Source organism: Corvus brachyrhynchos, unplaced genomic scaffold (assembly GCF_000691975.1).
Source record: "Corvus brachyrhynchos isolate BGI_N302 unplaced genomic scaffold, ASM69197v1 scaffold32, whole genome shotgun sequence".
In the NCBI taxonomy this organism is placed as follows: Eukaryota; Metazoa; Chordata; class Aves; order Passeriformes; family Corvidae; genus Corvus; species Corvus brachyrhynchos.
In genome coordinates, this window is record NW_008237919.1 from 15775388 (window position 1) to 15797773 (window position 22386).

The 22386-nt window shown below is 42.7% G+C and overlaps 1 protein-coding gene across 7 annotated transcripts in view; it reads right to left on the minus strand.

The window, feature by feature from the left end:
- Positions 1–4776: 4776 nt before the first annotated feature.
- AGPAT3 (1-acylglycerol-3-phosphate O-acyltransferase 3) overlaps positions 4777–22386 on the minus strand; it is a 72027-nt gene continuing 54417 nt past the window's right edge. For all 7 annotated transcript variants that reach the window (XM_017733301.1, XM_017733299.1, XM_017733302.1 and 4 more), the window contains 7 exons: positions 19806–19975; positions 19462–19623; positions 17864–18017; positions 17353–17455; positions 14718–14793; positions 12369–12567; positions 4777–11733 (listed from right to left, as the gene is read on the minus strand). In XM_017733301.1, coding sequence (XP_017588790.1) covers positions 11645–11733; positions 12369–12567; positions 14718–14793; positions 17353–17455; positions 17864–18017; positions 19462–19623; positions 19806–19975 — 953 coding nt within the window. In that variant the 3' untranslated portion in view covers positions 4777–11644. The remainder of the gene's footprint in view (positions 11734–12368; positions 12568–14717; positions 14794–17352; positions 17456–17863; positions 18018–19461; positions 19624–19805; positions 19976–22386) is intronic.

A 22386-nucleotide genomic window follows, 5' to 3' on the forward strand; every position in this document is an offset into this window, starting at 1 on the left:
GAAACCCCCCCCCTTTATATTTTTTTTTTTTTTTTTTTTTTCATGTGTGTGTGTCCTGCCATGACAGCAGGACCCTCTCAGAGGGTTAAACTGACAGGGTACATGTGATTTCATGGAGAATGAGGAGGGCTGAACAACCAGCAACTCAGCAGTACCGTAAGTTTGAGATCACAAGGACATCCAGGCCACACAGGCTATTTCCACCACAGGTTTCTATTCCAGGCTTTGATCCGATTAGACCCTGGATCTAATAGGATCTATTAGATCTTAGCAATAAAGCCACTGAGACAGCTGTAAAACAAAATATATCACTGATGGGCAAGAAAGGACAATGAAATCTCATCAATTCTTGCTCTGACCACCACTGCCCCCCAAATAATACAGCAGCAAATATTTCAAACAGAAGATGCTGCTTAGATCCAGAGTCCTGTATGAGCACTGCAAACAGCCCTTCACTACTTTTAGCACCCTGTCAGTTTTTTCAGCTGTGCCTGAAGACACGAAGGCACTGAGAGCCTTGCCCTAAGCACCAAACTGAAGCTGAGTAAAACTGAGCCTGAACCCTCTTCAGTGAGCTGTTGAAAAATGGGAACAGGTTTCCTCTTGCAAGTGGAATACCAAAATTCTGATATTTCATTTTTGTAAAGGTGCTGTATGGTTATGTTTTGTATCTTGAGTGGGAGTGAGTACTGTTTTGTCACAGGTTGCACACCAAGTGCAAGGCCCTATACCCTTCTGGATGGGTGGAATAGCAAATCTCCTTGTCTGGGGGACAGCCAGAGAGGAAAATCTGGGTGTACTGATGGTTTGGGCAACACTTCTGAACCTGTGCTGAAATCTCTGAGAAGCCCAAGGGAATTAAACACTGACTCCCATCAGACTGAAAAGGAAGTCATGTGCCTAATGCTCATTAGTGCCTGTAAAATTCCCAGACCTAACATTAGCTCCAGAGGTTACTCCACCGAGAGATCCCTTTGGGAGTAAGCAAAACCCCTCCTATTGCTTCCGTGCAATTTGTTCTCCCTAACCATGTTATCGCTTTGGAGTTAACAGCAATAATTTATGTTCCATTATGTGCAGTACTTAATTTAGATAGGCCAGCTGCTTTCTTGTGTGGCTGCCAGCAAGAGAGTGCACACTCTCAGGAAATAACAAGTTTTCAGGTTTCCCTTGCCTGCCTTTCTAATCTTACTGGAGTTCTGGGCCAGGGGTGCTGGGGGGATGTGGTTTCTTTGTTCCCATTTGACAGGGAGCTAACCCTGGTGTGAGCAAGTTTCCTTCCCCAAAAACACAGAGTTCCAGTCTGCAGCACAGGGTTGTGTCTTGTCCACACCTCACAGCTGCAGAATATTCAAAATCCTTTTTATAAAAGCATTTCTTAGCAGCTTGAGGTCTTCTCCATCCTTTAATGATCCTTTAGCATCAAACTAATCAGAAAAGAAATACGGGATTTGCCAGGTAAACTCTTTCATCATGCTCAGTTAGAGAGTCTTGCTCTGAATCTACCTGCTGGCAGGGAAAGGAAGCAATGCATCCTTCTGACAGATTATGCCATTATAACCCCAATAAATGCTCTGTACTGAAAACATTCAATTTCTTAAATAACAGAATTTTTTTCTTTCAAGTTTGACTTTTGGAAGCAGCAGCCTGTAAATATGCTGAAGTGGATCTGCACGGTGGAGGTCTACAACTAAATGATGCATGCAGCTTCCAGCTCTAATCTTGACTGGATAACTTTACTGCAGCTGAATTAAAAGATTGGGGGGGGGGGGGGGGGGGGAGGGGGGGGGAGGGGGGGGGGAAGGGCACTGTAGCATTCTCCTGCCTTTGACAAGGAGCTCTGAGCTAATTGGAAGCATACAACAAATTGCATTTTCCTGAAAATACCTGTAGAATTTGTATTTCATTGCAGCAAAGGTGGGAGGAGATTTCTATGTGTTCCTAAACTGATTAGTTTTTTCTTCTAGTGATTTTCCTTATAAATGGAGCAACCGCTGCACTTAACTACTTGTAAATTCATTGGAGAAGTGAAAAAAAAAGGGATGTCACAACTAGGCCAGTGCTGATTGGCTTTTGCAAATGTTGCCCGACATCAGAAAGATGAAAAACAAAGGCAGTTCACACAAGTCACAGGAAAGTAAAACAACCCATCTTCAGAGTCAGCTGTGCCCTGCTCTGTATCCCATCAGTCATGTGCCATGTCTGCACAGAGGCAGTGACCACAGATGGCTCGGGGGCACCTGCTTTGGGCACTCTGCTTTCTAGCAAACGCCTCGGGAAGCAACGTGCTTTGCCTTTCCAGCAGGGAGCAGAAATGCCTGCTCCAGCCCCATCAGCTCAGATGTCACAATTCCAGCTCCAGCCCCAGTAGCCTCATCATAGCAGTCCTGTGCCTTTGGCACAAACCTTTATCACAGCAGAACGTAATGATGTTGGCAGTATAGGGGACTCCTATATGTGCATGTATCTCATATACTGTATTGATACCATATGTTATTTCTGTGGGTGACCTGTAACCCCCCAGTAGGAGAGAAGGCTCAGTGGAGATCAGTGAGGGCGATTGATGCATGGGTGAAGCTCAGGGAATGAATAATAGAATCATAGAATTTTAAGATGTTGAAATGGTCCTTGAAGATTATCTAGTCCCAGCTTCCACTTTGTGGGCAGGGATACCTCCCACTAGACCAGGTGCTCAAGGCCTTATCGCCCCTGGCTTTGAACAGCACCAAGGACGGTGCTTCCACAACCTTCCTGTTTGTGTCCTTACAGTAAAGAGCTTCTTCCTACTGTCTGACCTAAATTTTCCTTGTTTCAATTTGTAACCATTCCCCCCTGTCCTGTCACTACAGTTCTTGACAAAGAGTCGTTCTCCAGCTTCCCTGTAGCCCTTTCAGACACTGGAGGGTGCTGTGAGATCTCCACACAACCTTCTCCAGCTGAACAGCCACATCTTTCCCAGCCTGTCTAGGGGAGGTGCTCCAGTCCTCTTACCAACACTGTGGCCTTATCTGGACTTGTTCCAACAATTCCACATCTTTCTTATGTTGGGGACACCAGAACTGGACACAGCACTGCAGGTGGGGTCTCACCAGAGCAGAGGTAGAGAATCTCCTCCTTGGACCTGCTGCCTGTGCTCCTTTCAGAGGCCAGGACAGGGTTGGTTTCTGGGCTGTGAGTGCTCACTGCTGGCTCATGTTAGTTTTTCATCAACCATCACCTCCGAGTCTTCCTCCACAGGGCTGCTCTCAATCCCTTCTCTGCCCAACCCATAGGTGTGTCTGGGATTGCCCCAACGCAGGTGCAGGACCTTGTACTTCCCTTTGTTGAACTTCATGAGGTTCCCACTGGCCCCACCTCTCAGGCCTGCCAAGGACCCTGGATGTGGGGTGTGACAGACCACAGCTGTGGCACAGCAAGCTGACTTCAGCTCAGCACAACAGGGACCAGAGGGCAGCCTTTGGTTCAGACCAATAGCTGCCACCAGCTGAGTGGATCAACTGGTGGTGTAAGTACCTCCCCAAGTTAGACATGGAGAGGGGCAATTAAACATTATCCCCTCCACATGTGGGATGGCTAAAAGAACCTCATCAGAGAGCATTGGACTCTGACACATAATATAGAATATGATGAAATCCAGGAAAGTACTTCATTAACCCATACCACAGCTATTAACCTTTTATCTACCTACAAAATCCTGCTATACTAAGTTTTGTTTCACAAAGGCACTCTGTCAACCCTCTCAGGAACAGATTCCAGTTTGAGAAGCATGTAGAAAGGGCATCAGCCTGTTCCTCAGCACAAAGGCCCTCTGCCCAACATAGCAGCACTCAAGAGGGTGGCACATCTGAACCATGAACTCGCTCCCAGTGCAGCTGCTGATTGTATCTGGTATTGAGAACACAGCATTGCTTTTATGGACTTCCAGGCTGTTTTCCCAAATATATTAATGCAGTATTGGAAGAAAAAGAGCAGAATTAGTGAGATGAAAGTACGTACAGAAAATGCCACCACCACAAGCAGCCTCTGACCATGTTTGCAACTTAAAGAGAGCATGTGTAAGAAGCTCCCACAGCCTAAAGGTCACTGTGCTGTGGACTGCTTAGTACAGAAACAAACCACCTAACAACATTCCCTGTGCCTCCATCCAAAGAGGAAACGTTCTTCCCTTTCCACAGCTCCCCTACACAGTGCTGGCTGTCAATCACTGTGGCAACAGACTGCCCCACGGACCCACCCTTGCCCATGAACCCCACTGCTGACTGCCTTTTAGAGGTATAGTTGTGATGTCTGACCCTGGTTGCTTCTAGATCAAAATAATCGTCCTTTAAAAATGAATTATGGATCCAAGGAGATCCAACTGAGGCACTAAGATTAAAAAAGCTGTTTTTGTGAAAACTCAAAAGTAACACAAAAGTTTCTGCCTGCATACTCTTAGAATGGAAGCCCATCCTCTCCACAAAAAATAGGTCCTGCCACACAGTGACACATGACACCACTCATCTGTCATTTTAAGGCAGCTCAGCCCAACCTAGACTATCCAAAGGGGAACACATCAGGGAAGAGAAAACCTACAGGAGAAACCAAGAGCCCAGTGCTTGCAGTGTAGCAAAAAGATGACCCAGAAATGTGATATTATGACACAAATGTCATTTGCTACAGGATCATATAGGCTAAAGAAGAGCTGATGGCCCAGGGGTACAGAAGTACAGTGTATGCTGATGGTGGACAGATGAGGAAGTGCTTTATCTCCTAGTGAAAAAACAAACTTCAAAGATGTCAGATTTGACAAATTGGTTTAATCTACAGCATCTATCCGTACAGCCACTATACCCTGCTGCCATCTCAAGTTCTCAGATTTGGGGTTTCTTTGGCGGATTCTTCAGGAAAGGAAGATACCTCCCTCCACATTCTGATATTTTGGAGGAGCCATGCATAACTTTAAATATTGGTGCTATAAATGCCTTGGTAGTGAACCATCCCTCTGCAGTTCTTAAGGACTGGTTCATGCAGGGAATGCCCATAGAGTTAATCTTGTTCTTGCCTCCCACCCCCACAAAGCGATCCACCCAGGTTATTGCTGCAGACATGTGGCCCTCACATGGATCAGTCTGTAGGACTGAGATCAAAAAGCATAAGTGGAAATAAAACCAATCAAAGCAAAAAGAAAATAGCCCTTAGTGCATGTTTAGTTACAAAAGCCCGAGTAGCAAGTAGGAAAAGAATGCAGATCTCCCAGTTACATTATTGGCTGCTCTATAAACACTGGAAAAAAACCCAGGTGCTAGGCAGTCACCCTTTTTCATTCAAGCATAATTAAACCCCTCTATTCCATCACAGTATGTACAAAATCAAATACAGTTAAATAAGAACTGAAAGCGTGAATGAGATTCTAATATACAGTACTTTCACACAGCCAAAGCTATTTTATTTTACAAGACGAGGCTTTTGCGTTCATCTTTTTTTCTGAGAGCCCAGTAAAAACAGCGTAAACTACTTAAGCAAAATTTAAGAGACAACTTACAAAGTAATATTTGCATAGCACTGTAAATCTGCGTATTTGTTTGGGCACAGTTCTCAGTAAAAACTACAGTAAGTGACAGGGTCGGGTTTTCTTAATAGCTTCTTGTTTATCACCAGATTCAGACACACCTCTTCTGAACATCATAAAATCAAGTGTAGGAAATAACCGTAAAAATGTACAAAAATATATACACATGCACAGTAAATGCATACCCTGTATACAGTTTTATTACTCATTAGATTTGGCTAATAATGGTCATCTGGTGACTTACGCTTCCCTCCGAATGACAGGTTTGCAACACATCAATCAGCTTAAGGAGGATGAATTTCCTCAGAGAGAAGGTTTTGATTAAAGCTACAGTACTTGCTGGTGATCTGAGGAGTGAGCGAGGTGCTGGCCAGCAGCGGCCGCCGGGCGTTCGGGCGAGTTCAGCATTCAGATGTCACAAGGGACAGCTGGGACACAGCTGAAGCGAAGGGACACAAAGGGACACAGCTTGGCTCTCTGCACAGACGCACAAGCACGTAATAAAGGAGGTACACAGAACCCACTCATGCCTTGGGGAGTGAAATTTAATTCCTGATTAGGCTCTGCTACCTACTCTCCCTCCTTCGCAAATTGTAGTTTAGTAATTAGTAAATCAGTGTGTTTTCCTTAAGAATGCACACTGGTCAAAATAAAAAAGAAATAGAAGTTGTGTAGAATTGGTAGTGGTAGCCCCCACACTACAGAATACTTCTAATTTAAAATTCAAAAGTACTGTTATATTCTGGTTTCTGCTGAAGTGTCTAATTTTAAAATACATTTTTCTCCTAAAAAGATAAAACGCTGCTTCTGCTAGTGGTTTTTAGAAATAGACAGTCATCTGCACTCAAGTGCTCTCAACAGTGAAAGTGCACAAATCATCTTTCTTTACATTTTCAAAAACTGAAGAGTGGCCAGTAACTACAGGTATGACATTTTAAGAAATACAGACAGCTTTCTAAAAGCCTAGAGAAGCCAAGGATCAGAGAAACACATTTGTCTTAGATGTCAATCCCACATCTTCCCAATTCTGAAATATGAAATACTTTCATGATGTTTTCTGGTGGCCAACACACATGGCACAGACTCTGTAAAGCTGACCTCCAGAACATTCTCACTCCAAACCACAGCAGGTAAATAACACACAACCAACAGCCTGCAAGCATCTTGCTGCAGAGACAATCGGATAAACCAGGCCTTAAAGGTAAACAGGGGGAGGTGTGGCAGAACAAGAGTCCGCATCTGTAACAAGACCTTGGGAGGAATTCTGACCCAAATCACAAGAACACAGCAAGGGTTGTTTTGTAAGTTGTCACAGGGAGATATTGCAGAGTCAGAGCTTGCCTCTCACATACTTGTCTCTGCTTTGCAAAGCTCCTGGTGATCCCTCAGTTTTCTCAGAGCAAGAATTTGGCTGGGCCTGTCAGTGTTCCTGCTCTTCCCAGCGATGCACCGTGCGTTGTTCCTTCTCCCTCACAGCTCCCAGCACGGCTGTCACCTGCTTCAAATCCCAGCTTCACCCAGCACCAGCAGCCCTGCAGCTGCCCCTTATGATCAGAAGGTTCAGGAATAGGGGAACAAGCAGCTGTGACACACTGGGTGGGAGTACAAATCCAGCATTCCCATTACAGGGATCAGCTTCTTTGTGCAGGCACAAAGCAGAACTTGCAGCAATCATCTGCTGGGAATCAGAACCTTCACACCAGGGGACAAAAGCACATGGGATCCAGGAGATGCTGTGAGCTGTCCTGCTGCATCCTATCTTCAAAGGAGATCAAGGAATGGATTCTTCACTTTGATCTGTGTTGGCCTCCAGCATCTGCATGAAACACTCGAGCGAGCTCTGCCCAAGCTTGGCTTTAGACTTCTTAGCACATACTTCTCCAAGATGCCAAAAAACATCAGGTTGTCTGTCTTCAATCTGAAACACTTTGTGAAGCATGAAGTCAGCATTATTAAAAGCCTCCAACCCCACATTTCTTCAAAATGTACATGAAGCAAAACCAGGTTTTGGGGTGGTCCTAAGACAGAAACAGTACTTTTAGCAAGTATCTGATGTACCATGACTCCCTTGCTTTCTCATTATTCCAACTCCTAGTAAAAACCTTGTCCCAACTCCCTTTCACCAGTGCCAGAGGGACTTGTTGCCAGGTAGGGATAGCCTGTGTGAACAGGCCTGGGAAGGGCTTCTCTTCCCTGATAAAAGTTGTGCTTTGAAGCAGCAAAGTTGCATTGTCACGTAACACAAACACAATCACGTCACTTCAGACCTAGAGCTGTCAACCAGCGCCAAAATTCAGGAAGACAAAACCCCAGCCAGGTGAGACAATTGCTGTAGGACTGGTTGAACTGGAAAGCTCCAAGTTCCTGCTAAGAGGCTGTACCCAAACCATCTGCAGAAGATACAGGTGAGCAAATATACAGACATCAGCAATGGAGACAAGTGGTACCATGTGGAAGTGAGCAGACACGCTCACTTTTCCTGTGAATATCAGGCAATTAGGACACAGGCAGCAGCCAGATTCATTGGTCAGCAATTAGGTGTAGAGCCCTTCGAGAGAAGTTAAAGCAGAACAAAGGAAGGTTGCCCATGCTCTTTGTGCTGGAGACAGGTATTTTGCTCAGTGACGCAAAGTCAATTGCAAGAGCACATTCAGCCCACAACGAGCAAGAGAGAACTGTAATCCTACCGAACCAAGGCCTCTGGATACCACATCCTTCTGCAGCATCAGCTCTTTGAGCCTTCCTAACTGAGAGATGCCACGTGGCCAGCAGTCCCCGAGCTCTCTCACCAGGTTCTCAGACACAGGTCAACGTGATGCTACTTTGGAACTGCAAATCCCACTTGGAGAGCAGCATCATTGCTGTTCACGACAATGATGAGTGCTGCCAAGGCCAAGAGCATACATCTATCATCTGTCCATGTCAGTCTGAGAACCATTCCTCTTCGGGGTCAATGCTGAACTCCATGGCAGTCAGCTTGCAAGTCCATACTGAAAAACTCTGTTTTTACTCCAAAGAACTAAGCAATAAATGAAAATTCTGAAAGGTGGAGGAAAAAACCACTCCCATAGCTGTAAGTTTATTAAACCTAGCACAGTTGAAAAGCAAAAGACAAAAAACATGATGTATTTTTTTTATTATTGCTCTTAAAGGGCTTGGTAGTCAAATATACAAGCTATGTTCTATTAAACCAGAAGAAAATAAGATATAAAATCTATGCTCACTTTTCCAAACCAATCCACCTGCTAATCTTCATTAGTGACATTAACTTCAGCTATTTCCAGTCATTTTAATTTATACATACTCTGTGTACGTGTGCGCGCGCGTGTATAAAAACCCCTATTTGAGGAGAAAAAATTCAAAATGAAGATATTTGTGTTGGTTTTGTACTGTTTTGTGCACTGCTGTAGGTTTCAGTTTTTCAAGTGGTTACTGATATGTCTGTTTAGAAGAGCAAAATTTATGTATCCGATGATGTATTTATTATATTTTCAAAAAGAAAGCATGACCAATAAGTTACGATAAGAAAATATGAAATGTTGATTATTCTCCCCTTGATGTACAGCACTAATCCCATGATCCTGAATAGGGAGTTACATGCACTAAGAGGAGAAAAGGATCCTGTAAAGAGAAAGGAATTAATAGCCTTTCTCCTCTAAGCAGCTCCCCTCTTCTCAGCATTAAGAAGGGATTTATTTTGTGAAATTCTTGTCATGCCCATTAATATACTGCTAAAAATGTAAGTATAAAACAGTCAATGGTCAGCCTGCTTTGCAAGCCTCTTCTGCTAAGCCAGTACAATTTATACATACTCAGTATCATCTTCAGGAAGCAAGTATACAGCATTTGTAACACCTTTCTAGGAAGCAAGAATTATACCCATTACTGAATTACTTCAGAAAAACAAATAAAGAAAAAGAAAGAAACCCCCACTGTTCTCAGTCCTCTGGTTAAAAACAGGGGAAAAGCCAGAGTTAACTTTATCAGCATTTGGATGTCTGACTGTATTTGAAGACAAAGTACAAAAACATCCAGCAAGGAAAACAGAGTTATGGCTAGGCTCTGATCTCCTCAGTTCCCAAAGCATATTCCAAATTCCACTAACATTTGCAACAGTTTTGCACCCCCTCTCTTAGGGAAGATTTATTGAGGGGGCAAAGACGACACACTAACGTTGGGGGTCTGGGTACAGGACTCAGCAAGGTGCAGTCTAACAGGAGACAGACAGAACGCAGGTCATCCTTCAAATGCTCTTGTTGAAAAGACGACAAATAAAAATCAAGTGCATGACAGAACAAGTGATTAATGACCCCAAGTAAAATATTTTTCTAAGTTACAAAATTGCTCTTCCAGTGTTTGAAAACAGAAAAACCTGTAGGAGAAGAGGTTACATTCCAACAGTTAAGAGTAAATACGGAAAGAAGGTAAATTATTACTCTCTTATCTTGGTTACTGGAGCAAAGATGAAAACAACAACCAGTGCTTTGATAAAATCTGCTCTTTACGAAAGTGAGATAAATATTCTAGTGGCAGCTGGGTTAAAGATACAGACCCTGAGGGTCAGCTTCTGCCCTCTGCTGTAGATCTGCAACTCATTTCACCCACTTCTGAGAGCAGCCAAATGCAGATTGTGACCTTCAGACTTGAACATACAGGTATAGTTACCATCTGTTTGCAAATAATTCTCCAGCTATGCATACAGCAGCAACATATAGGAATCTCTGAATGTCAGTTTGTAAAAAAAAGAAAAGGAAAGAAAGTATGAAAAAGAAAGGAAAAAAAGGAAAGAAACAGGTACAGACATGATTCTGAACTCTTAATTTTCAGTGAAAAAGACCAAAATGTCAACAAGCAAAACTAAAGATACTTAAAATCCCTGAAGAGACCTTATACTCTTTCTAATGCTTAACAGCACAGCTCACCTTGCAAAAAAACTTCACATGAACATCAAAAGCATGACCCAAGTCGAAAGAGCAGCACACCCTATCCTGACACACACAGGGTAAGGTCCTGGCCCCATCTGAATCAATGCTGAAACTCTCATTAGAAGCTCAAGAGATGCCAGCATTCAAAATCTGACTGCTACAGACCTCTCCTTTTCACATTTTTTTGCAAAAGAAGACATTTTGAAAACTATTGTGCTGATTTCTAGTGCTGCCTCCCAGTTTACTGAGAGAGGTTGGCTGAACTGGACTTTGGTAATGAGAGATGCAAACAGAAATAAAAGGAGAATTGAAAAAATTTCCTTATTTGCACAACTCTAAATCCCACAGTCAACCACTAATTCAAAAAAACTCAAACCAAAACAGATTCAAAATTATCACGTGTTTGATGTGAAACAGGGCAAACTCAAGACTGAAGTAGTATTTTGAAATTAAACAGCCTCGAGCAGTTAGCAGGAGATAGGATGAGAATTTTATACTATTGGATCTGTTCTATGGGATGTGCTGATGGATAATACGCTGCTTCCAAACTCCACTATCTGTTCTCCTGCATTTACAGAAGTCTTAAGATTGCCTGAAAATAAAATGTGTCAGTGTTAACATACAAACAGGATTTCGTCTGTAGCCGTGACAACACAGCTGAAAAGATTCTAACCCAATGAACACCTGTCAATTAATTTAAGGAGGGTGTTTTGTCCTGGCTCATTAGTAAGAGAAGTTGGAAATCAAAAAATGTTACGTTGGCTTTAGCAAGAGGAAACATTCAATGGCTCCTGTTTTAAAAGTGAGTGTAGTGCTCTTGACAGAAACCAGTTTTCAGTCATCTGAAGATACATGTGGCCATGGCCAATGCCCTCTTTTCTCCCCCACCCCAAGTCCCCCAACACAGCAAGAAAAATTAGTTTCTTCTTCCACCCCACCCCAGATTTTCTCCCACTGCTTGACTACAGTAATCCTTGAACAGGCAGAAGGTTGGTGCATTCTCTTCAGCCAATGCCTCCAACTTCTTCATTCTTGGCTCAAGTTTTATTCATTAATATTAGTCATCAGTTATTAAGAAAAAGATAGTTTCTAAGTGTTTGTTGTTGTTTTTTTTAACTGAAGTTAATCGGATACCATAGTCTGGTTATATGTGCTGAACTGCAGCTGTCAGTTATTCCTTTTTCTTGAATTCCTGGTTGCCATAGCTGGAGCCTTTTTCTATTTCAGTTACTCCTATCAGTCTACGAACTCCAAAGGAAGCTTTAAAATATAACAGAGAAATGAGAGGCACATTAAAACCAGTCCAAGCATCTAGGAAGTTACATGTAAACACACAAGCAGAACCCACATGAGTTAAGCCAATCCCCAAGTCAGTAGCGACCAACAGTGCACTGTACAAAGCTGCACATGGATCACAGCTCAAATGACACTGAAAGAGGGGGACAATCCAGATTTAAAAATATAATTACTGCTTCTGTTGGTTAACAGCACATGTGGCATGAACACTGAAGCATATGCCCTCCCCCTGCTTTGCTCTTTTTTATTGTTAGGGTTTTTTTGTTGGTGGGGGGATTTGGTGGTATTTATGTATTTTTTGTTTCTGGTGGTGGTTTTGTTTGGATTTTTTTAATTCATAGACAAGGTGTCCAGTAGAAGTGTTTTTTCCTTCAGGCACCATAATAATGGGCTACAAGACTCACCTGCTACTGTTACAGATTTTGCTTAAGATACGAAGGCAAATTTGCCTGGATTAAAGCTTTTGAAACAATAAAAATGTTGTACAATAGAGAGACTACCAAGCGAGCCCCATTCTTATTAATTAATACACAGAACTTATTGGAGGTAAAGAATCTTGTTACATGTCACACTGGGCTTAGCATCTTTGCTTTTATTACCTGCTCCAACAAGTCCCAGGAATGCAAGGATAAGGAGAGGTGATCCACTTGCAAAAACTCCAAAGCCAAATGTGAAGAGGGGAGAGAGGAGAACTGTGGCCCAAAAAAGAAAGTTTAGGAGGGTCCATGGTCTCCTAGGAGGTTTAAACTGCTTGCCAGGAAATATACCTTCCTGATTATACATCTCTTGCAAAGCATCCAGAGGAAAGAGAAGAGAAAAGAAAACAGATTCATAATGTTTGCACCAAGCAGCCCAAGATCAGTCAGCTCCAGGACAACATCAAGGACAGTATCTGTGGTACAAACTCATCAACAGTGCACGGCGTCCAATTCCACTGCTGTCATTTATTTGGGCATTTCTGCTGACCACCCAAGTGACCTTTAAGCCATCTGAAGGCAATTTTGGCACCATCACAAACTGAAACCATATTGTCCCCTCCACTACCAAATACCTTCATCTTGTCTGTTAATTGCTTAGGAATTTAGGGCAACTTCAGGCCAGAGATCAGTTCAGACACCACCTCTTAGCTGGGTGCTTTTCCTTCTCATTTTTACTTCCAGAAAGGTCAGCATGATTCAGCAAAGCACAGCAGAAAAATGCTGTGTGTAGAGCCAGGAGGGGAGAGCAATGCACGAGCTGAAGAGCAGAGACAGCACCACACCAGCCCTAATCCCAGCACTCCAACTGAGCTGCTGCATCCCGAGCTGAGCCTGCAGAGTTGTAATCCTGGAACACATCACTCAGAGGAACAAGGTGCCCACGACCTTCCCTCAGTCTGTAAGATTGTTTTTTAAGGTTTCCAAGCCATTACAAAGGATGGCTCAAGTCTGGCTATTTCTCATTTTTCTTTATTTCTTGTTTTGCTTTAATTTCCCTTACAAACGGCTGAGAAGTGCAAGGCATTCCTTGCCAGTAACAGCCTTTTGAGGACACATCCTCTGTGCAGGAAGAGGATTCCAGTTACAGAGTCATTCGAATAAATGGAATGAGAGGATTCCAGTTAAAAAGTATTGCTAACATTGTAAGATCAATATGTATAATACCCATGCCTATAAGCAACACCTCCCTGGTGACATCTCACAGCAAAGTTGAACAGAGGTACAGCCAACAGCAGGAGGGATGAAGGGAAATGGTGTCACCTTGTACCAGGTGAGGTTTAGACTGGATATTGGAAAAAACAACTTTCATGGAAAAGGTTGTAAAGCAGTAAGACAAGCTGTCCAGAGAACTGATGGAGTCATCATCCCTGGAAGTTCTCAAAAAAACACATGGATTTGGCACTTGAGGACATGGTTTAGTGGTGAACATGGTGGTGGTGCTGAGTTTACAGTTGGACTCGATGTTCTCAGAAGTCTTTTTCAACCTCAAAGACTCTGTGGTTCTATAGACCTGCTGAGAGGAGCTGGAGGGAGAAGATAATGAGCTGCTGCTCTTTGTAAGATAATCTCTCTCCTTAACTGAATCAGAGTTCAGGTATTCAAACAAATTAGGTTGAAATAAATAAAAGGAAACTCAGAACAATTTACTGCCTACCTAGAGATTGAGCATAAGCCTGGCAATGCTGCAGCACAGGTCATCGCAGCTGGGGAAAGCCCAGGATACTTAAACTTTCTGTGCTCTGCTGTCTTCCCACAAAGATAAGCAACACAGAAATCAAGGTACACTTTTCAAGTTCAATAACCCACCAATTAGAGCTGGACAATATTAATTACAGTTCTCTCCTACTTCCACAGAAGTGTTAAATCTGTGGTCGAGAAAATAACCATGTAAGCTTACAAAAAGAAATGACATAAGGAAAAGCTCTTAGCCATCTGAAGGCACTCTGGGCAAGTGCTCTATCAGTCCCTGGCAGCAAATCCCACAGACTGTCTGTCCCACGTCATACACCACTGCAGAAGTATTACCAGGAGGCAGAAGGAAAGTGACAGTGGAAGAAAAATGAAAGCAAAGAACAATTGCAGCTGAAAGCCAGGACCGGCTGTCCCTGACAGACAGTTATCACTCTTCTCGAGTGCCTAAAAACACCCACAGGGAAAACAGAGCTTTTCAATGCATGACAGAGATCCAAGCTCTGAAAAATGTAAAAAGACAGTGGATTGCTATTAGTCTTCCACAGCCAAGGAAAATCTCTGAATTCCATTGTGCTTCCTGGCAATTTGAGACTTCACTACTCAGCCCTCTGCTGCCAAGGGGCTCCTCTGTCCTGCTCCTTCCAGCATTTTGAGGCATGGCTGTGTAATTACAGATAATATCCTCTCCATCCAGTGCAAGAGTGTGTATTACTCACTGCCTTAATACACTCCCCTGTGTAAGTCCCAAAAGACAGAAAAGAAAGCAAAGCTATTTACCTTTTCCTGGTAAAGCTTATGAAGCCAGTTTGCAGCTTCCTTTTCATCTTGAGGGATATCTTCCAGAGGAAATCTCCTAGTTTAGCAGAGAGATTAAAAAATGGAAAGAAAAAAAAACCAAAATAGAATTAAAGGAAAATCCAAGTATTTGGTTTTATCCCTCTGCTAGGGAAGATCATCCACTCACTAAAGGGCATAAATCATAGGCAATACTGTCACCGATGGCAGAGGTCTTAAACACAGAGAACTAGGACTTAAGAATCTGAGATTTTAGGTTGAGAATTGGGGACTCTTTAAGACAAAAGAAACTGTACAAGCTCCAGGCAGTTTCAGAGCACATCACTAAATTAACCATCTCCCATTCAAACACTGTTCCTCCTTCACCACATCCACCACTGGCTGATTCCCAGTGAGCTCAGACTGAGGCACTCAGAGCTGAGAAAAGACAAGCAAGTGGAAAACCCGAGGACAATTGGTTGTTACATTTTGTTAGTGAAAACCCCATATTGGAAGCAATGGGAGAGGCAACTAAAAATTCACTTCATACCATCTCTAAGGAAAACATCTTTTGCAGTGACTGCACTTGTCCCTCTTTGCCTCTGCAGCCTCACTGAGGCACACAATTCTGGGGGTGTGTGACAATTATGCCCAGTGCCAGCCCTCACCTGACCTCACTGAGAACAGGTGCCCTGTAAGAGCCTCTTTTTAGTTGTGAAGAGCCAACCATTTCCCTGCATTCTTTTATTTTTTGAGACCCTTCCAACCCAAACCACTCTATGATTCTATGAATATGTTCTTATATTTTTCAAATCATTTTTGCATCCCATAAACAAACTGAACACCAGATCTGGCAGATTTACTTACATGAGCACTAACAAGAGAAACTGCTCAATAAAAGCTCAGTGAAATTGCTGAAAGCTCTCTGGTGAAATTGCCATGGTGCTGCTGTCGCCACTAGAGGGGACTCACAGCAATAACATTTGGTGATTTCCTGATTATTTCCTCTGGGGGCAGTCGAGATAAGGACTGGATCCACTGCAGAGCTAAGCTGCTTACCTCTGCACAGGTAACTATGTCTGCACATACCGAGAACAAGAGCTTATGTGCTTCCCTTCTCTGAGCTACAATAAGTCTGTTGGCACAATACGGACGTGTTCTATTTTCAGCAAAATAAATCTGTAAAAATAGTTTCCTTACTCTCATAGCTTCTTCCCCAAAGCAGAGAAAACGTGTAGAAAAGCACCTTGAGAATATTCATTCTGTCCACAAACATATTTTAAATCAAAATTATCTAAGCACAGCCATGTGTAGGGTACAATTAGTAATTTTACCTGCCAATATCATCCTCAACAGTTTTACAAACCAAAACCTCTTCTAACACTATCGAAAACTAAATTTCTCTTCTTTCCTCCCACTACCCCTCCAAGAAATAAAATTGCACCTCTGTTAGCAAACCATAGGATATTTAACTGAAGGCTGCCACTGTTCAATGTATAATTAATAACTATACAGATGTACATCCATGCATGTGCACCCCAGATCCAGCTGGATATCCTACATGCATCTGCCATCAGTGTGGAACTGCCTGACCAGCTGTTTTGCTGGCTGGCAAATTGTCTGCTCACTTTTCTCATCAGGAATGTGTTTGGCAAGTATAAATAGTGAAAATGAAACCCCTTGCAAATGAGCAACCCCATTTCTCTGTGGACAGCCTCTTCAGCTGAGAGACTAAAATGTTGTGGATGTTGCAGCATCTGAGAGCAGAACTGAACAAGTGCCCTCCCTATGCACATTAAGGCTGCATTCTGCTTCCCTTTGGATCGCATTTCTTCCTCGAAATTGGTGCTTCTGCACCTCAGCACAGTGGGTAATTACTGTGATTCCCTACAAAGGCTGTAGGGAATCACAAAGCCTGGAGGCTCTGCCAAGACACACCTGCTTCAATTAGATGGGACAATGAACAGAACCAGTGCCATTGACCTGCAACACACAGACTCAAGGCCAGAGGGGAAAGGTGTGGGGGGAAGAAGAAAGGCTTTTTTTTGTTTTTAACTTTTAAAAACCAAGCATCAACCTCATCACCAGAATACAGCAATGTTTTCCACAGTGTGGGTGACTCCCGCAGAGAAGCGGAAGCAAACTGTCCAAAGAACTGTGGAAAGAACAATCAGGTCATCTCTCAGGTCCAAACATAAGAGGGAAAAGAAGATCAACAGGATTGGTTGTTTTTATGATCACAAGGAAGCCTTTGAAGCAGAAGGCAGCAAGGAGAAAGCAAGAAAGAGAAGGGGTGTGTGTTTGTGCATGCATATGTGTATGTGCTCCATGGGGTTAGGTGTTAGCAGCTACTCTTTGAGGCAGAGGAACAGTGAGGAATGTAAGCAATGTCCCACCTCATTCATAGGATGTCTGAATTTCAGCATTATTTGATTTTTAATCTGCTGATCAAACCATGTGAGTGAGGGAGAGAAACCGGCATGTAAAGGAGTTTTACACTCTCTACTACAAGGGACCACTGAAGCTGAAGGACAAGGAAAAGTGGACTACAAGAAGGGAAATTACCCTCTAAAATCTAATACACTTCAATGTGACAAAGTATGCATCTTAGGGCTCACCTCCATCAGTATATGCTCACCTTACACACATATCTGCTTCATATTTCTTTCCGTAAAGAATTCCTAATAAAGACGGGTTCTTGTTTCCTCTGAAATTTAGTGTTACATCATACACTGCTGAAACTGTTGGGAAAAAAAAATAAAAAAAAACCATAACAGCAAAAATTCTAGCAAGCACCTTCTGGCATCCTGGCCTGAGACAGCAACAGAGCCTTGTGCATTAATGATGTCACAGAGTCCTTCACTATTTTGTGTTTACACATCACATTTATCTGCACCAGCCCCCTGACATTCCCAGCTCTGTAAAACACCAGATGACTTGGTGAACTAAGCAACATAAAAAGGTTTTTAGTATTTTTAAAGACCGGTATCTGACAGTTCTGTGGCAATTTACAAATTACCAGCTGACAGCCTGGATCCCCGTTACTGCCAGCTCACTAATTGTAATGGACAACAGAGTAGACTACACTGGGCTACACAGAGTGTGCAATTAAATAACACGTTACAAGTGCTGCAAAGCTTGGCAGTTACCTGTTCCCCTGAGACACTGGACAGCAGTGGTGAAACCTTTGGTTCTGGGCAACAGGTGGTATTTCAGTTTAGGCAACCCCTTGGATTCAGCTACTTCCATACTGATGCGGTGCTTGGTCTCTGTGAAACGAGTTCCTTCACAGTACAGGAGAAACTGTGCCAGACAAAAGCAAAAAAACCCAAGGATATCTTGAGATATCAAAAGAAATCCAGCAGAATACTGAAAATTTGTCCAAGATGAACATACATGTGCACACACTTCGATTGTCTCATCTGTCTCATCTCTTCACCAAGTATCAGGCATAAGCACCAACTCAACTCATTTACCATTACCTTTACATTTAACAGCACTTGTACCAAATCTGAGGTGACAAAAAGACAGCCCTAATTGTGGCCTTTAGAATGCACAGAAATTAGGAAATTGAGTCGCTCGAGTAAATGTTAATCATTATTTCAATTACCAAGCAGGAAGTCTTGATTTAAATAATCAATGCTAACTACATTTTGCACTTACATTTTCTCGTTGTTTTCCCTAGAGCCTAGTCCTTGGTTCTCAGTTGTAGAATCATTAAAATGTATAGATTTGAAGCTCAAGTTCAGTCTTGAGATTTTCTAATTGGTAGGGTTTTTTCTGTTTTTTCTTTTTTCCTCCCATACTAATCAGGAAGGTATCTTCAATATAATTCATATCCATATATTCAAGCAATTAAGTAGCTTAAAATATATTCTCCAGATTCTTACTTTTTTTATCTTTGTCATGGTAGAAAATTATAATCCATTCACAATGTTCTAGTTAAGGCTTAATGTTTCACTATTCATTTTAACAAGCTGTACTGGGTAATACTGAAAACTCACTTAAAATGCATAAAAAGCCTCTTCATGTTTCATAAGCCAAATAATTGTACATTACATATGCTGCTATAAAAGCAAAACTGAGAATTTATCAAAACCTTTGCATTCAAAGCTCTAAGGAGGTTAATGGGTTGATTACACCACTGTGCTGTTGCAGTGAAGTCTAACAGCATTGCACACAATGAAACAGAGATGTTTTACCCTTGATTTTAAATAATGTCAAAATAAAAATATAACTGCAGAAGCAGGTATAAGCTTGCCATATGTTCTCACAGAGACTTTTTGGGAAACCTGTAATTTCACGTATCAACGAACACACTAACAGGAACTTTCTATCAAAATCTATGGTCTGTGCAGTCTAATTCACTCACTTCTCCAAAAAAGCTTTTTGTTTATGCATCTTTTCAGCCTACCTCAGAAAATGTTATACAGATGTAGTAATCAAATGTAGGCTTTTTTTTAATAGGTAAAAATAAGTTTGGATAAAATCGTTAAGTATCACACACGCCTGATTTATATATTATTCTCAAGCTTCTGATCTGTTTCCCAAAGGACTTCCCTTACCAACAGGCAAACAGCAGTTTTCTACCAGCATATGCCAAAAGACCTCCTGAAACAGAGTATAGCTCTTCCCTGACAACACTTGGAAGTGAGCACACCTTCTCCTGACAGACCAGGCTACAGTCACCAGTCTGTCACCGTTTCACTTCTCGCAGCCAACACCAGAGGAGGGACTCAACACTTACCCACATATATTCAGGATAATCAGACAAACGTTTCAATCCCTCAATAACTGTATCTCTGTCCTCTTCCCATTTCCTTTTGCAGAAAACAATCTCAAGGAAGTACCACGTCCAGCCGATTAGGGGCACATAGAGCAGCTCTCTCTTAGCAAGAACTTTGGAACTCTTGGAGAAAAAAAACAAAAGCGACAATCCAAAAACGTCATTTGCTGATTTGTGCAACGTGGTCAAACACACTAGGATGATGGAGTTGGATCTGGGAACTTAAATGCAAGGAAACTGTTTATACATGGGTTTTAAACAGACTATCACCCTGCAGAGGAAGGGAAAGCTCACAGCCCACGTACCCCCAGCACTCCAAAACGCTCTGTCATCGTCCAGCCACACAGGAAGTCGATCTCAAAATTGTGGTTCAGGATGATGATGACGTGTTCCTTCCCAAAGGTTTTCACCGTGGCCTCATCTGAGAACAGGGTGCACTCTGTGCCTGACCACCATTCCAGCAGCATTACCAACTCTAGCAAATATGATGAAGGTGGAGAGAGGAGTTAGGGGTGCCCCTTACAGAAAGCATTTAGTGTTTCATCCTCAGCCCCATTCAGTGCTCGGTCTCTCCCAACTCCCAACACTGTCACCTTCTCCAACCCACCCAGCAGAGATGAAACAAAAGCTTAGAAGGGAACAGACCAAACCACATTACCATCCCTAAGGAGTATTCAAGGCACCAGACATATGCATTATGGATAATTTAGCAAGTTTTTAACAGCAACAAGTTTGGGCATTGCATTACAAATGCAAAATTTCATGATCACTGGAAAAAAAGCCTGAAGACTTTTGTGCCTGGAAACAGACAGTGGAGCCGTTGATTGCTCCACTAAATGAGTACAGTTCCTCCCAGGTGGAATACAAATTATGCATAGATGCAGCCTAATGTTTTTACTCCACATGAAACAAGCCTTATGGAGGTAAACAGACCAATAAAGGTCTTTAAAAGGGATGCAGTGACATAGATCTTCTATGAAAGATTTTAATATTACAACACAGGGCTCTAATTGTTCTGCATTATGATCATCAACCCAGAGTTTAAAACAGCAGAGAATTGAGCTAATTTATTAAAATACCTGGGCAAAGACAGGAATGGTAAATTGTGTCTTTCTTTCACTGCAAAAGAACGAGTCCTTTTCCCTCCACTTACTCCAACTTTAAAATATCACAGCAACTCTTATTCCACCCTGAATATTTGTTACCCATTCTTATTTTCTACCTCCCCTTTTTTCATCATAAAACCCCCTTCCACTTAAATTCAGCACGCACTGACTGTAGTTGCTATGGTTAGCTTATTTCCCTCATTTCAGTACATCGAGGCAGATGGAAGGCATTGCTTACATCATGGGACAACTATAAAAAGTATGAGAATAGTACATCCTCCCAGCAGGAAGATTTGCTTCCCTGCAAAGTGTAGTCATTGGTATTTTCTCTTTTCAATGAGACATGGATGAAATAAAAATCTAGTTGCACAAATACGGCAGTTAAAAAGAGTCCAACCCTTCCCACGTTACTACACCTGCAGGGTTCCCGCTCTGTTCCCTCTGTCAGGCTCTGCCAGGAGGTTTTCCAGCTTCCTAATGGGAGATCCTGGTTTTGCCAAACAGGGCAGCACCTTCCTGCACAAGGGTTTCTGATCGGTGGGATCAGACAAGGTCACCTATCCATACAGCTAAACAAGAGTTTAGGATCCAGTCTTGCACCACACCAGAGAGAAGGTAAACACAGTATCTAGGTGAATAAAGGGGAAAACCAGTCCTGATCTGCTGAAGATAGAGCGCTTACCTAGCACTGGTTTTTTTCACTCATGACCACTTGCTCACCCACCAGGTTATTCTCTTGTATCACTTTCTGCACTTGCTCATTTGGAGGCACAACAAAGTTATGCACGTTGCTGACCAACAGAGCTTAATCCCAGTGAACTGGAAATATGGCAGAGGAAGGACAGAATTGTCTTGTTCCTTTACACCACGTACAGGTTCCTATCATTGCTTCCCAGCTTTGCATGCTTTGTGATCACTTACCTTCCTTTCTCTGGTTATCCTGGCTCAGTAAAAGGAGAAAGAGGACAGCAAGAATGTCCTCAGAGCACCTTCCAAGCAGGTGGCCAGGAGAATTGAGCAGTAGTACCGAACACAGAGTGGTACTCTGAGCAATTTTCCCTTTCCATTGCTGACTATGTACCAAGGAGGAACATCTCCAGTACCTGCTACAACTGCTGCATTTTCTTAGAAAAATTGTAATCAACTGGGTGTGTTTCTTTTCAAAAAAAAAAAAAATCTGCAGAGGCCAGTGTGGATGACTTTCTGCAGAACATTTCTCTCACCTTTCTCCCTGTAACAGTGGAGAATTTGCCAGAGTCCATACTGAGAGAGAAGGGTTGACAAGCCAAAGGATTAACATGAGGAAACAGATTGTCCTTTACAAGTGTGCTGACAAATGATGTAATTATAACCAGGAGTGGGCTCGTTTCCTTTTTTCGGTGTGTGGGTTACAGCTGCTTTGCATGGCACTGATCCTGCCAATGCTACAGTAAGAACATTCTTCTGAATGAAGGAATGGGAACACTTGCACTGCCCAGGATATTTCCTGTAGGGAATAACCAACACCTGGCTTCAACCACCCCCTGTGGCTGGGGTTCCCAGACTCCAAAGCAGGTGCATTTACAGCCTCATAAACCCCCCAGGAACAAAGCAAACAAGGGGCACAGCACATCCCTCAGCTGAAAGTACCAACATTTGAGAGGTTATTTTTGCAACCGGACTAACCCAAACACGCTGCACTCTCCAAGGGTGTGATTCATCTGAAAGGAGCTGACGTGGGAGAGCTGGAAGCACAGACTACCTGTCACGAATTTACGGGTCTACGTTGGGGCCAGAGCCC